Consider the following 13,673-nt stretch of genomic DNA (forward strand, 5'->3'; position numbering starts at 1 on the left):
GATTTCACTGTGAAAAAATTTAACGTAATTATAACTAAAAATCAACTAAAACTTCCAAAACATCTCACATACACACAAGTACATTTTTCCTCTGTAATTTCGCCAGAATATAAGGAACCATATAAGTAATCATAACAGCATAATACGCAATCATAATAGCATAATACGCATTACTATGACCATAGGCTGAAATTGTCAACTAGAATCAACGCTCAAGGTTCGATGTCATTACTGATTTCTACTTTCCCTGGGTGCCCTGCCTGAAGTGTAAACAGGCGTCACTAAGTACTTCGGCTAACTTACAATAAAGGAAAAGAGTTTTTAGTAGTGAGAATACTACCGTATGAACGATTTCACAAATACCGAGTGTACACAAATGGTTCCTGAGTTGAACCAACAGGAAATTGCGTTGCAGATGGGGTTTTGGGCATCACATGGACTGGAGTACCCAGGTTGACCAGAGAGCCTGCTATGGCTACAGCCAGGGATGCAGTAAAGTTGGGATCTGCCTTTAATGAAGCCACAGAATCCTGTATGATTGATGAATAATTATCCAGTTGATTATGATAATCCAATACCTGACCCATATCATTAGAGCAAGAAGTGAAGTGTTGTAAGTGGCGGGCCGCCAATTGTGTAGGCTGCGACTGTAATCCTGGCCGATTGAGCGGGTTGTCTGTGAGGTCGAGAGTGATTGTGGGAAACGAACTTGAGGTCGATTTTCTGGAAATGCAAGGTCTAAATTCATTTTCGGGAACGAATTTTTTTTTATTCAATCCCTCACTGATGAGCTGGTTGGAGGAGAAGTGCATGTCACTAGGCATAGCCAGAGGTCTCAGAAAATGAGTGTGTTCGCCTTCGTAGGTTGTTATCACAATTGTGGGATCTTGGGCGCATCTCTGAACCTGCTCAAAGTCGGCCATCAGGTTTATATTAGTCGGTGAGTTTGTATCCATTTCATAGTCAATGAGAGCATCAATTACAGGATTTTTTTAGGAAAGGACGAGATCGGACCTGTTTCTTAACTGGGCAACCGGGGGCCAGAGAGCATTTGTAATAAGATCTTGGTTGTTGGTTGTTTTTCGTCATCTTTTGCCCATATTTTCGCCATATGCAACCATCGCTTATCTGATTAGACTGATCTCATCAGTTGATTACATAAAGTAGTTTAATAAGGAATTTCATTGTTATGAAAATGTATTATATAAATAATGAAATTAAAAATTCAATACCCTTAAATTAAACCAACAAAATAAATATTTTACTTTAAAAATAAATTACAGCACCAATCCCTCCGAAACTTCTCTACTATTGACTTCTATTGGGTTGCAAACCATTGACTTCTATTGGATTGGAGACAGTTCGTTTCTTTGGTGTCTATATAGCAGTGCATCGAATATATACAATAGTTTAACACATCTAATCCAGCGATAAAGGTTTAATCCATCTAATCCAGGTTTGGCTTCCAAGTTTCAAGTTCTTTGCACTTAGTTTAAGTTGATTGCGGATTAAATATTCTATTACCTTAAAGGCTTAATCAAGATCAAATATCTCAAAATATTCCAAAAATCTACCATCGAACGATACCCTTCATCGTGTCTATCAAACCCTCCCTGCCGTTCCAGCTTTAACTGGGTTTCGGCTCGTTCACATATATTTTACATAACAGGAAAGCTAGAATTCTATTATTACCATGGCGTCCTCCGATCTTCTGTGCACGGTCACGATTCTTTTGGTCTCGGTCCGCATGTGTTGGCCAGAGACCCTGCTCAGCGCCTGAGTCTTCTTGTTCGGCAACTCCTCCATCTGCCCAACGGATAAATTGATCATCCCAGTCTTCCTTTTTTTTGAAGGGAGCTGGTGTTCGTCCATTATTAAGTTGACATTCTTCTCCTCCTTTCTTCCGTCTTGTTCACGACCATCCCAAAACTGAGCAGATTGGGGAGAAATTGAACTGCCAGAGTCAACATTAATAGACCTTGGACACAACATGTCTTCTCTCGGATGATCTCGATCGAATATCTACCAAATTAGAAGGCAAACAATATTAAGAATTTTTTAGATTCAAGAACCCTAATAATCCCAAAGTCAAACTAACAGTATGATATACCTGGCAACGATCCACTTCCTTCTGATGTTGTAACATAGAAGTGATATGTTTCTGCAGGTGATTATATCTACAACTCATGCGCTTGAACATAGACTTGAGTTTCTGATTCTCCTCGTTTATGCGATTTATCTCGGCCGCAAGTACCGTGATCTGCATCGAATTACAAATAAACAATCTGTTAAAAAAAACATAGCATGACAAGATGAATAAACGAAGAAATAACGCTATGGCCATAGCTGTGAAAACTCCCTCAAAACACCTTATTCTTGTGACCTTCCATCTCAACTCAACTTTAATTTTCAGCGACTGCCTGAGAATTCGAAGTGTAGACGTACTAATAGCAATCAAGGTGTCATTGTTTTGGTATTCCTAATAATTCGCTGGGTAACTGCATTATCCACCCCTTCATCGAATTGACCTGGCCCTTGTAACTTTCTCAAGTTTTGAGTCTACGGGTCATGTCGAGCCATAATGTTGGCGCTGCAAAAGCAAACATAAGTGAGACTCGAGTCAATAAGAGCCATTTAGTCAACTTTCTTTTCTTTCTACGATAGTGAGAACTTGGAAATATAGGGCGCCAGTACCGGCGCAGTTTGTCGTGACTGGTATATATTATTAAAAAAGAGTGGAGACACAGAAGTCCCCATTCCTCTATTTAGGGCGTTAAATAATTCAGCAGACCGTTCATGAACATCTTTGATATATTCAACATTATTTTCATATTTAAATTTCAGACATTTCGATGGATGTTTGAGTGGAAGCCACGGATTTCCCAATATGTTAAAGTTGTAAATTAAATATAATTAGTTTAATCAAAGCTCTATGCACAAGAATTTTTTTTGGACTAATGTCAAAAATAGAGGCTTGGACAGCTGATCTCACGTTGTTCGAGGCAATGTGATGTACACAAACTTTAAACTAGAAGAAGCGGAAGCAATATAGGATGTTGGATAGTTCTTTCAAGGAATGCGGTACATTAAAACATGGCAATGAGTGCTTTGGAATTTCAATGTAAATGTAAGACGTTTTGAAATTTTTAATTTTATTTTTTATAAATGAGAAAATTTATCATAATTTATTTTTTCGTTGAAGTAAGAGTGTTTTTTTCTCATTCATTAATTCAAATATTACAAATATATGTTACAAATCACAAACCACGGTACTGAGGCCTACAAGATCAACCAGGCCCCTCCAAGCTTCAAAAACCAGGTCTAGGGCCCACAAAACTATGCAACCACTGAGGACCGTAGGATTTGGATCTACATATCATATCGGGAACACAACTAGCACACCTTATAACAAACACAACAGACCCGTAAAGGTTTCAAAACCATCTTAATAGTCCATTTGGGTCCGCTCAGGGGCAATTTTACTGCCCAAAACCCATGAGAAGCGGGCGAGACCCCACCAAGATCGCGATGAGCTCGAAGGATAACAGCCCCAAATAGCTCGATGAACCATGTTCGTAGATCTTCACAAGCAGGGTCCGACAATTGACGAGAATATCGGGCGGAGAAGAAGCACGAAGAAAGCCCACCTGATGTGGGCGGTTTTCTCTCTCCTCCCGCCACCACATGTTGATTGATGAGTGGCATTGAGGGCAAGCGTTGAAATAGTGCTTAGGGGATCAGGGACGCCCGAAAACCACTAAACTACTAAAACTCTATTTTCCTCGAAAAGGCATACCGCTCTTTCTCCGCTTCCTTCCGTCCATCTAGAAGACCCAAACGCGTCGACTCTGAGGTCTGCTGCTCGTTGAACCTTTATCCTCCATCAACTTAATTTCCAAATTGCTGCTTCTCCTTCATACTGTGATAATGTTCCCTGTCTGCGCTTGCCAGAATGTGGCAGTCCTCATGCAGTTTCCCTGCGGGTGCTAACTCCCACCTGCATTTACTATTATCTTTTTTATAGAGCCTCCCATCATTTGCCAGCCGATCCGCTAATCTATTGGCATTTCTATGAACATGAACAAAACTTAGGGCTCTTAGTATTCTTAGATGTGATTGAATATGATGATAGACCTACAAAAGTCTCCAGTGGTTTGATACTTTTTCTGGTGCTGAGCCATTTGCTATTTTTTTAACAGAATCAATTGTTAATTCAGATTTTGCCTCTATGCTTTTGTTATGCATATTAAGATCCATCAGTATCTCTAAGCAATGCTCTATGGCCATTAGTTTCGCCATGTTGTTGGTAGCATTCCCTAAATAACAATGAAAGATGACTTTTATATTTCCCTTGTCATCTCTTATAACTCCACTATAACCCGCAGCCCCCGGGTTTCCTTTTGAGGCTCCATCTATATTGAATTTCAAAAAGCTAGGGGGGGTGGTTGCCAGTAAGCCTTCCCCACTGAAGAGTGTGTTGTAATCCTATTTGTGCCCTGGGGGACAAGCTTCTGGAGGCCCAAAAGCAAAAGAATGTGAGCCTCCTGGTGAGAAGGAGGATTCTCGAGAGGTTGCTTCTGAGGGGTATTTACAGTTTCTTTGAGCTATCTTAAGAGCTGAGCTATGACGCTTTGGGTTGAGCCAGATTTATCATTGAAGATTCTGGTGTTGCGCTCTTTCCAGACATTCCAAATCAAAAAGCCTAGAATCAGAGTCCAGGCTAAGTTGACTGTCTCATTTTTAGATAGGTTTTTCCTCCAATTCTTTAAAGTTTTAAAGATGTCGTTTTCATCCCTGTCAGTTTGCCTGAAGATTGAGGCAACCTAGTTCCATAAAGTTGAGGTAAATGTGTAGAGGTTGAGAAGGTGATCCATCGTTTCTTCATGAAGACCACATAACTAGCATCTAGATGGTCCAGCAAAACCTTTCTTTCTAAGATTTTCCCAAGTCATAATCTTTTTGTGTTGTACCATCCACACAAACAGTTTGATTTTCATCCAATGAGAGTTCTGCCATAGGTCCTTCCATATTTTGTCAGGGTTTGGAAAGTTATGTCCAGTGGCAATTCCTTTGGCTTCTTTGAGGTTAAAGTTGCCCTCACTGTTTCTTCCCCATCTTAGTTGGTCTGTGGAAGATGAGATCAAAATTTTTCTCTTTTCTAGGATAGCTACAAGAGCTTCAACGTGCGTCTTCAAAGGGGTCTCTTCACTGTAAAATGGTACCTACCATGTTCTCCATTTACCATTGTTCCTTGTCTAATCCCAATAGTCACTGACCTTTTGTAGCCCTTTTTTGACAGTATCTTCTTTGAGAATGTTCAGTCCTTCTCTGCATAGGTTAGGTTCCTGCTGCTAGTTATCCTCCCAAAAGCAGGCTAAGTTCCCATTTCCGATCTCCCAGAAACTATGTTTTTGAACTAAGGCTCTGTTCTGCCAAGCATTTTTCCAAATATGGGAGCCCTTGATGTGTCCTGTCATTCATATATGGTCCCTTTCCTGCCAGTCCTTTGCATATTTCTGTTTCCAGAGTTTGGCCCATGGGCTTCTCGTTTCCTTTAGCCATCTCCACCAAAGTTTTTCCCCCAAAACTTTGTTGAGAGTTTCCAGGTCATGGAGACCCAAACCCCCATGAGTTTTGGGTTTGCAAAGCTTGTCCCAGGCTACCAAAGCCCATTTATTTTTTTCTTCCCCTTTTCCCCAAAGAAAATCTCTTTGAATATTCCTGATTTGTTGTAAAACTCCTTTTGGGACAGGAAGAGCCAAAAACATGTAGATTGGAATGGTTTGCAAGACTGCCTTAGTGAGAACTAGCCTGCTTGCTAAATTCAAAGATCTACTTGTCCATTTACTGACTTTGTCCTTCAGTTTATTAGTCACTAGCTCCCAAACTTCCTTGCTCAGAGGTTTGTCAGTGAGAGGTATTCCCAGATATTTGGAGGGAAGATGGTCTCTCTGAAAGCCGAGAATTCTGGAGAGATTTCTTTGAATAGCAATATTAGTGTTGAAAAAGAAAACTTTTGATTTTGTGAGGCTTACCTCTGTGCCAGCAGCCATAGCAAAATCATGCAGAATTTGTTTGAAAGATTTGGCTTCTTTGACCGTGGGTGTGCCCTGCAGCATGGTGTCATCTACAAATTGTTGATGAGTCAATGAGTCTCCATCCTAGGTTAGCTTGAGACCTTGGATTCTTCCTTCCACCTTGGTTGAATTGATCGCTTTGCCTAATCCTTCCATCATAAGGATAAAGAGAAAGGGGGAGAGCGGATCTCCTTGTCTGAGACCTCTCGAAGGCCAAAAGGATCTGGAAGGAGAGCCATTGAGAATGATTGAAAAGCTAGTAGAGGTAATGAGAGCCATAACCCATCTCATCCAATTATGGTTGAAGCCATATGCTTTTAGTACTTCCTTGATGCATGACCAGCGTAGCTTATCATAAGCTTTCACTAGGTCAAGTTGTATGATCATACCTACTTTCTTATTATTCTTGAGAGAGTGCACCATTTCGTGAGCTTAAATGATGTTATTGAGAATTTTCCTTCCTTCCACATATCCAGTTTGCTCCTTAGACATGAGAGTTGGAAGAAGGGGCTTGAGTCTGTTTGCAATTACTTTAGAGATGATTTTGTATACTACATTGCATAAAGCTATGGGTCGAAATCCATCTGGTGTCATAGATTTTTCCTGCTTGGGAATTAGGGCTATGAAGGAGGCATTTAGCACTTTTAACATTGTTTTTTAATTTCTCGAATCGTCCACCACCTCAAGGATGTCATGTTTGACTATTTACCAGCCTGCCTTGAAGAAGTCTACATTGAAACCATCCGGGCCTGGAGCTTTCCCATTATGCATCTCTTTGATTATAATTATCTTCCCCGGTAACCCGTTTTGGAATGTGTTGAGTAAAGCTTTTAATAAATAGAGATCTGTCTAAGATGGGCTCCTCTGCAATGTTTTGAAAATGTTTTACAAGAATGGATTCCATATCTTTGTGCGTGCTCAGCTCCTTCCCTTGAGGGTCTATGAGTTTTGTAATCTGATTATGTACTCTATGTTCCATGGTAGATTTCTGAAAAAAACTTGTATTTCTTTCTCCATCTTTAATCCATTGCACTCTTGATTTCTATCTCCAGAAGATTTCTTCCTGCTGATATCTATTGTCCCATTCCTATTGGAGAGAGCCAGCTTGCAATTTCCTATCCTTAGTGAAGCCTTCCATGATGAGAATTTGGTTAATTTTCTGTAATTTTTGTTCCACTTCTCTTTTGGCTTTAAAAATATTGCCAAACTCATTTTTGTTTCATTTTTTATGTCCGAGCTTGATATGTTTGAGTCTCTGTTGCAAAAGGAACATTTTTGTGGCTTGAATGGGCAAGTCTTCCGTCCACCATTTACCAATATTAATGATGAATTCAAGGTGAGTAAGCCAAACATTCTTGAACCTAAAAGGTCTATTCCTCAGAGTGCCAATAAATGAAGCTTCTAGCTGAACAGGACAGTGGTCTGATCCTCCAAAAGGAAGGATAAAAGCATTCAAGTTAAGGCCAGAGAGAAAGAGGTCCTTCGAGATGATGAATCTATCTAGTTTCGAGGCAACTTGGGAAGCTCCTCCCCTCTTATTGTTCCATGTGAAGGTACCATTTACTGTTTCTGTGTCCACTAGCCTCATGTTGATTAGGAAGTTCTGGAATGCAATGGAGTCTCTGCCTAGTGTTCTGGTCCCTCCTTTTTTTCTGTGAGAGATCTGATCATGTTGAAGTCTCCTCCCAGAATCCAGGGCATTACCGGGTGTCTCTCTCTCAGTTCCTCCAGTGAAGTGAGAAGCCTGAGCTTGTCTTCAGGTTTTTGAGGACCATAGACATTTGTGATCATATAGATTTCCTTATCACCCAAAGGTTGGATAACCATTGAGAGGTAGTTCCTGGATGCTTCAGCATCCAGAATTCCAAATTTCTGAGGATTCCAAAGAGTGAGAATCCCACCCACTGTATTATTGGCTTTGACTTCTAGGTGCTCATATTTAATAAGCCATTTGCTGTGTATCTCCCGGATTTTGTCTATTGAACATTTTGTTTCCTGTATAAACACCATATCTGGGTTTTCTTCTTTTATTCTATTGCTGAGATTTCTTTGTTTTCTTTTACTTCCTAGACCCCTAATATTCTAGGTTGTGAGATTCATGATGATGGGTTTGTAAATGAGTAACTGCTGAGATCTTTCATCTTGCCTGAGTTGATCATGAGTTTCCCACACTCTATCAGCAGCTCATTCTATCTCTTCCTTCATCTTTTCTTGCCTGGGTTCTTCGTAGAGTGTCCAAATGCTTCCTCCATTGATTTGACCCCTCTATTCGCCTGGCTATCGTGGCTCCTTTTGACTCCTGTAGCCTTTGTTTGAGATCTCCAGAGGAAGAGTTGTTGTACTCTGTCAAACTCCTCTTGTGGTAGAGAGTCAATTCCCTTGTTGGTTCCCTGGTAGAGGAACTTTTCTAGATCAAGATTCTCCCTCTCAATAATCTCCTGTAGTTCGTGGTCTTCTGTCCCAACTTCACTTGGGGCCATCTCATGGTCCCTACCAAGTTCCATATTATTTGGTATATTCTCCTTTTGTTCATTGTTTTCATTTATAATTTCCATGTTGTCCTCTTTTTTCTTCTCTGTGGGATTGATCTCTGGTGCATTGTCCTTTCCATTGTTCTCTCCTTCTTCTTCTAAAATCTCGAAACTGTTATGACTTGGTAGCTTGTTCTCACTAGGTTTCTTTTGGTACTTTCTTCCCCCTCCTTTCCCTCTGCCTCCCATCTTGGTGAATCCTTTAGAATCTTTGCCTGTGTTGGTTCTCAGATTATTCTCCATTTTGTTTTGTGGGCAATCTCTAAAGAGGTGCCCATGTTCATGACATTTACGGCATCTGAATGGGACATGTTCATAGTCCACTGCCTGTACCCATTCCTCATCATAGACTTCTAGAACAACTTCATCCGGAAGTGCTCCCGATAGATCCATTTCCACACATATGCGGGCGAAGGAGGTATATTTACCTCGCAGAGTTGCCTCTGATATTTTTAGAAAATGCCCTAATTTATTGCCTATAGCTTTTAAGGATTCAGGTAGCCAATAATCTAGAGGTAAGGAGTATAGTCTTATCCATACTGGGACTGATGTGAACATTTCTCATTCCGGGACAAAGTTCATCACCCAAGGTCGCATGTATAGGCCTGCAACAGCATAGAAGTAGGGTCCTCCTTCGAACACTCTGTCTTTGTCCTCTAGGTTAGTGAAAACCACTATGAAGAAACCCTTGGACCCTAGATGTAGATTTATTTCTCCCTTTGGTTTCTAGTTGTTTCTTATCCATGTGTACAGATTCTTCTCTATAGGCCATATACCCATAAACTTGCATATAACTGCGTAGGTCGCCATGTGATCTCTGTGCACCTGTAGTGCAGGATCATTCAGGACCACCCAGGGTTTAATGGTTGACTTGGGTTTATAGGGTCTCGTTGCAGATTTGTACTCGTTTCTCTGACTACTATCTCCTAGTCTCTCCTCCCTCCTGATTGCCCCGTGAGTCTCTTCCTATTCATCAGATTTGCTGCTTTCTAGCTTTTTTGTGTTTGCCTTCTTTTTTTCTGCCTCCGTAGGTTTCCTGAATCCATTCAAACTTGCCTCCTTGCTTCTGCTTAATACTATGTTACTGTAGGAGGGAGTGGAGTTCCCTCCTCCTTGCCCCTCCATTGTTACCAGCTCGCTCCTATTGCTCTCTCTTCTTAACCCTAACTTCGCTCCGTAACCAAAATCTCCCTTGTTTAGTTTTCATAACTGGTGTTACTTATGAGTTGTCTTAACATTGAAAATTTATCATAATTTAATTGTCAAATTAATATTGGAGATAGTCATGTTATAAGTATGAACAAAATTTTATAATAATAATTTACTCTTTTTTTTCTAAGATTAGAATTTGTTTTTCAATTATTTAAAAGTGATTAAAATAATTGAAGTATAAATATGTTTTAGTATGTATTTCAAGTTTTAAAACAACACATTATATTTTTAATATTATTAAGTAAAATTAATAAAATTGAAAAATAAATATTATTGTTTTATAAATTTAAAACACAATATACTATAGGTGTTTTTTTCAAAATTGTTATTATATGTTAGCAATCATTTAAATTAACTTGTAGGATTGAAGTTTATAACAATAATATTTTAGAAACTTCTAATTTAATAATTTTTTAGTATTTATATTTCAAATAAATCATTTTAAAAAAAATTAATCACTGGTTTTAAAGGTAATTAATAAAATACAAAATATAAAATCCATATTATTATATTCATTAAAATACACAATGTTTTTTCAAATATTTTGTATTATACTAAAAGTATTTTATATTATTACATTTTAAAAAACAAACCTATTTAAAACTAAAAGTATGAGTTGAATTTAAATACTTAAAACTTGAATTGAATTTAATTACTTAAAACTTGAAGTTATTTTAAATGAATCAATTTAAACCAGAATCAATGTTGATTTTCAAGTACCATTTTCTCAATAAAAAGAAAATGTTGTATATTTATTACTTTTGAACTCAGCAAAGGCTTGATTTCTTAGTGATCTATGATTACTGCTAGTAAATCTGAAAGGAAAATTTGATTTGATTGTGGAAAGGTAAGGTATTTTTCATGGAATAAGGAAAAGAAAGGCAAAGTGATATTTCTGTTAAACATTTTTGCTTTGTTTTTATTCTTGTTATGAATATTTTTATATATATTATTGAATTATAATAATTATTTCGCTTAAAATATTTACAATAAAAATTATAAAGTATTTTTATTAATTTTTTTAATTGTGCTTAATTAACTAAAAATATATAAAAATTAGAAAGAAAATCCTTCCCCATATTTATATTGATAGAGAGTATGGTTTTTCAAATCAATGTACCAAAGTGTAGAAAATCTACGAAATTCTTATCTACTAATATGTGCAATTTGAAGAAGAGAACACAGTTTGTAAGCAAAAAATTGGAAAGCGAAAGCGAAAAAACTCTAATGGCGCTTTCAGCAGCAGCAGTAGACCAGATATCTGAGAAATTCGTGGTGCCCTCTGTGCAGACGGCAAGGATTTCTAATGAACATGGGGCCGTCAAGGTTGTTTTGTAGTTGGACGTTGGGGTCCTCGTACCAGAGGGTAAAGCAGATCTAGATTTAATTAAAGTCTGCGCTGCGGCACTCAATCTTGTCCTTTCTAAGAGGTGGCAAGGGATCTTTCAAACCACCAACTCTCCTCTTCCCATATCAAAAAACTGCTTTGCAAACCCTCTTCTTCTGGTGATTTGGAGCACAGACTTATCCCCTAAAGCTAAAGAAAAAGAGCGCGATGCCTGGGTACCGCTTTGCCCCCTTTATCCTACAACAAATAGGGCCGATTTTATTTTCCGAAGCAACGAGCCAACGATTCGGCCAAGGATCTCTGTCTCCTCCGCATCCCATTTCTGCGGTTGGACTGCTCCAAATCTCACCTCTGCCGAGCGCAAGCAGGGGATTTGCTTCTTGTTTTCGCCAGAGATGCTTGCAGAAGTTTCAAGGTTTGCAGCACACAACCACTATGCTCCTCATCCAGCGTTGATCAATGCTCCAAGACCGGCGAATCTGGTTTGTTGGAAGCAGGTTCCTCTCTTGAACCAGCCAGATTTGTCTGAAGAAACGCATGCATTTCATATCCAAGTCAAACTATTGAGCAAAACGATCATGCTGTGGGTTAGCGCAATAGATCTCGTGCAGGATCTTCTGCAAAAACTCGAATGCATGCTGGGGATCCCCTCCTCTTATCTCAGACTGATATATAAGGGTAAGCAGCTTATGAATCCCCTTCCTCTCTCCCTTTACAACATTCATAAGGATGCTTCTATTGAGGCTTCTTTTCGTTTAAGAGGGGGTTCCTTTGGGTAGACCTCCTCTGCCCCTTCTTTCTCTTACAAAGATGCAGCTCATAAAGACGCTGCCCAACCTCAGTCCTCTTCGAAAGTAGCCCAACCAAATGGAGATCCAAAACCGTTTTTGGTGGATAGATCAGAGGAAATTCCTTCCATCAATTTCTCTCACCCTGAGATTGAAAATCGCTACCAGATATTTGCAGAATCCGCACTCATATGCAGATTTAATGGGCTTTGGCCTCGCACAACAGATCTATACCAATGGATCCATACTACTTGGACTAAAAAAAGCAAGATCTACTTATGTTCAAAAGGATTCTTCATAGTGGTTTTTGACTTAAATGAAGACTACCAAAAGGCCTTAATGGGAGGCCCTTGGTTCTGGGGTTCGGCTGGGCTTTTTCTCACCCCTTGGTTTGTAGACTTCGACCCTTCTATAACCGTCATCACCAAGACTCCCATTTGGGTCAGGTTCCCGAATCTTCTAGCACATCTATGACATTTCTCTGTTTTCTTAGCCATTGGAAACACTTTGGGACGCTATCTCGCTACAGATACTTTAAGAAAGGAAAATGGTCTCTATACCTATGGCAGACTATGTGCAGAAATAGATATCAGCAAAGGACTGCCGGATCAGATTAATCTCAAGATTGGAGATTTCCACTGGACTCAAACCTTGGATTACGAGAATACAGCCTTCCATTGCCGACATTGTCATCAAACGGGGCACCTCCAGAGTACCTGTGCCTAGTTCATCGACAACAACAAGAATCATAAACGCAAACCCAAATCCAAGCGCTGGAATCCTTGTGAGCCACCCCGTCGTATGGACGATTTAGATTTCTCTAGTTCAGATGAGGAGGAAACTGAAGGAGATGTGTAGAATGAAGAGATTCCGATGGACGCTCCCTCGGTCAATCCGGCAGTCCCTGATGACCCTCAGATTTCTCAGAAACGTACTCATTTTTCTTCGTCCTCATATTCTGATAAGGATATTCCGCCGCCAGTGCAGAATAGTCTACAACTTGTTATGGCTCAGCCAAACTTTACTGGGTGGGTCAAAGTAGGCAAGAAAATAGGAAAGAAATGTCGTATAGCTGGAACCAACCCCTCGGGGTAGCTCTCTCTGCTTAGTTCTATATTTTTTTATTCCCGTGTTTTCTATGGCCTTCCCTTGACTGTCTCCTAGGAGCAAGGTAGATAGCCTATCTCCTTCGGTTCCCTTGCTTTTCTTCTTTGCTTGCATGCAAGCTTGTTTGTACTATACTTTTTCCTTTCTTAATTGAATTAGTCTTTACTCAGAAAAAAAAAAAATATGTGCAATTTGAAATAAAATATATTCTCACATAAACACATAACTTCTCTACTAGATGCAACAGAATAGGAACATAAATAAAAGCACAATCGCACAATCTACTAATGTGAGCAATTTGAAATAAAATTTATTCTCACATAAACACAGAATTTCTCTACTAGATGCAATAGAATATGAACAAAAATAAAACCATAGTCATACAATTCAAAAACATAGAATCATCTACGGAACCCAAATGGGAAAACCCTTTGCTTAATGAGGATTTTATTGATAGAAAAAATTGAGCAATTGATCTCTTAAAAAGGACAGGTGTTTCAATTTGAAAGACACACTTGTCTTTCTTGCTTGTTCTAAGCTTGAAAGCCTTGCAAGACTGTTGATCTCAGTTTCCCTTTACAAATCTATCTACAAGAGTCTCTTGCACACT

The 13,673-nt window shown here is 39.2% G+C and overlaps 1 protein-coding gene across 1 annotated transcript; it reads right to left on the bottom strand.

The window, feature by feature from the left end:
* Positions 1-353: 353 nt before the first annotated feature.
* LOC149265911 (putative WRKY transcription factor 40) lies at positions 354-3,705 on the bottom strand. Its single transcript, XM_089406455.1, has 4 exons — positions 3,424-3,705; positions 2,111-2,260; positions 1,693-2,022; positions 354-905 (listed from the first exon to the last, which is right to left on the bottom strand). The coding sequence occupies exons 1-4, from the start codon at positions 3,703-3,705 to the stop codon at positions 354-356; spliced, it is 1,314 nt and encodes a 437-aa protein (XP_089262581.1).
* Between the last annotated feature and the right edge of the window lie 9,968 nt (positions 3,706-13,673).

Source organism: Pinus tabuliformis, chromosome 6 (genome assembly GCF_031772625.1).
Source record: "Pinus tabuliformis cultivar Carrire ecotype Pingquan chromosome 6, CPIR1, whole genome shotgun sequence".
Classification (NCBI taxonomy): domain Eukaryota; kingdom Viridiplantae; phylum Streptophyta; class Pinopsida; order Pinales; family Pinaceae; genus Pinus; species Pinus tabuliformis.

Bases quoted from the DNA above. Each gene is read 5' to 3' on its own strand.
- LOC149265911 (XM_089406455.1), bottom strand. From the start codon at position 3,705: ATGCCACTCATCAATCAACATGTGGTGGCGGGAGGAGAGAGAAAACCG. The intron at 2,261-3,423 runs GTCTGTTGTGTT...AATTCGATGCAG, and splicing joins TGGTTTTGAAACCTTTACGG to ATCACGGTACTTGCGGCCGA. The intron at 906-1,692 runs GTAATAATAGAA...GACTTTGAGCAG, and splicing joins GAAGATCGGAGGACGCCATG to GTTCAGAGATGCGCCCAAGA.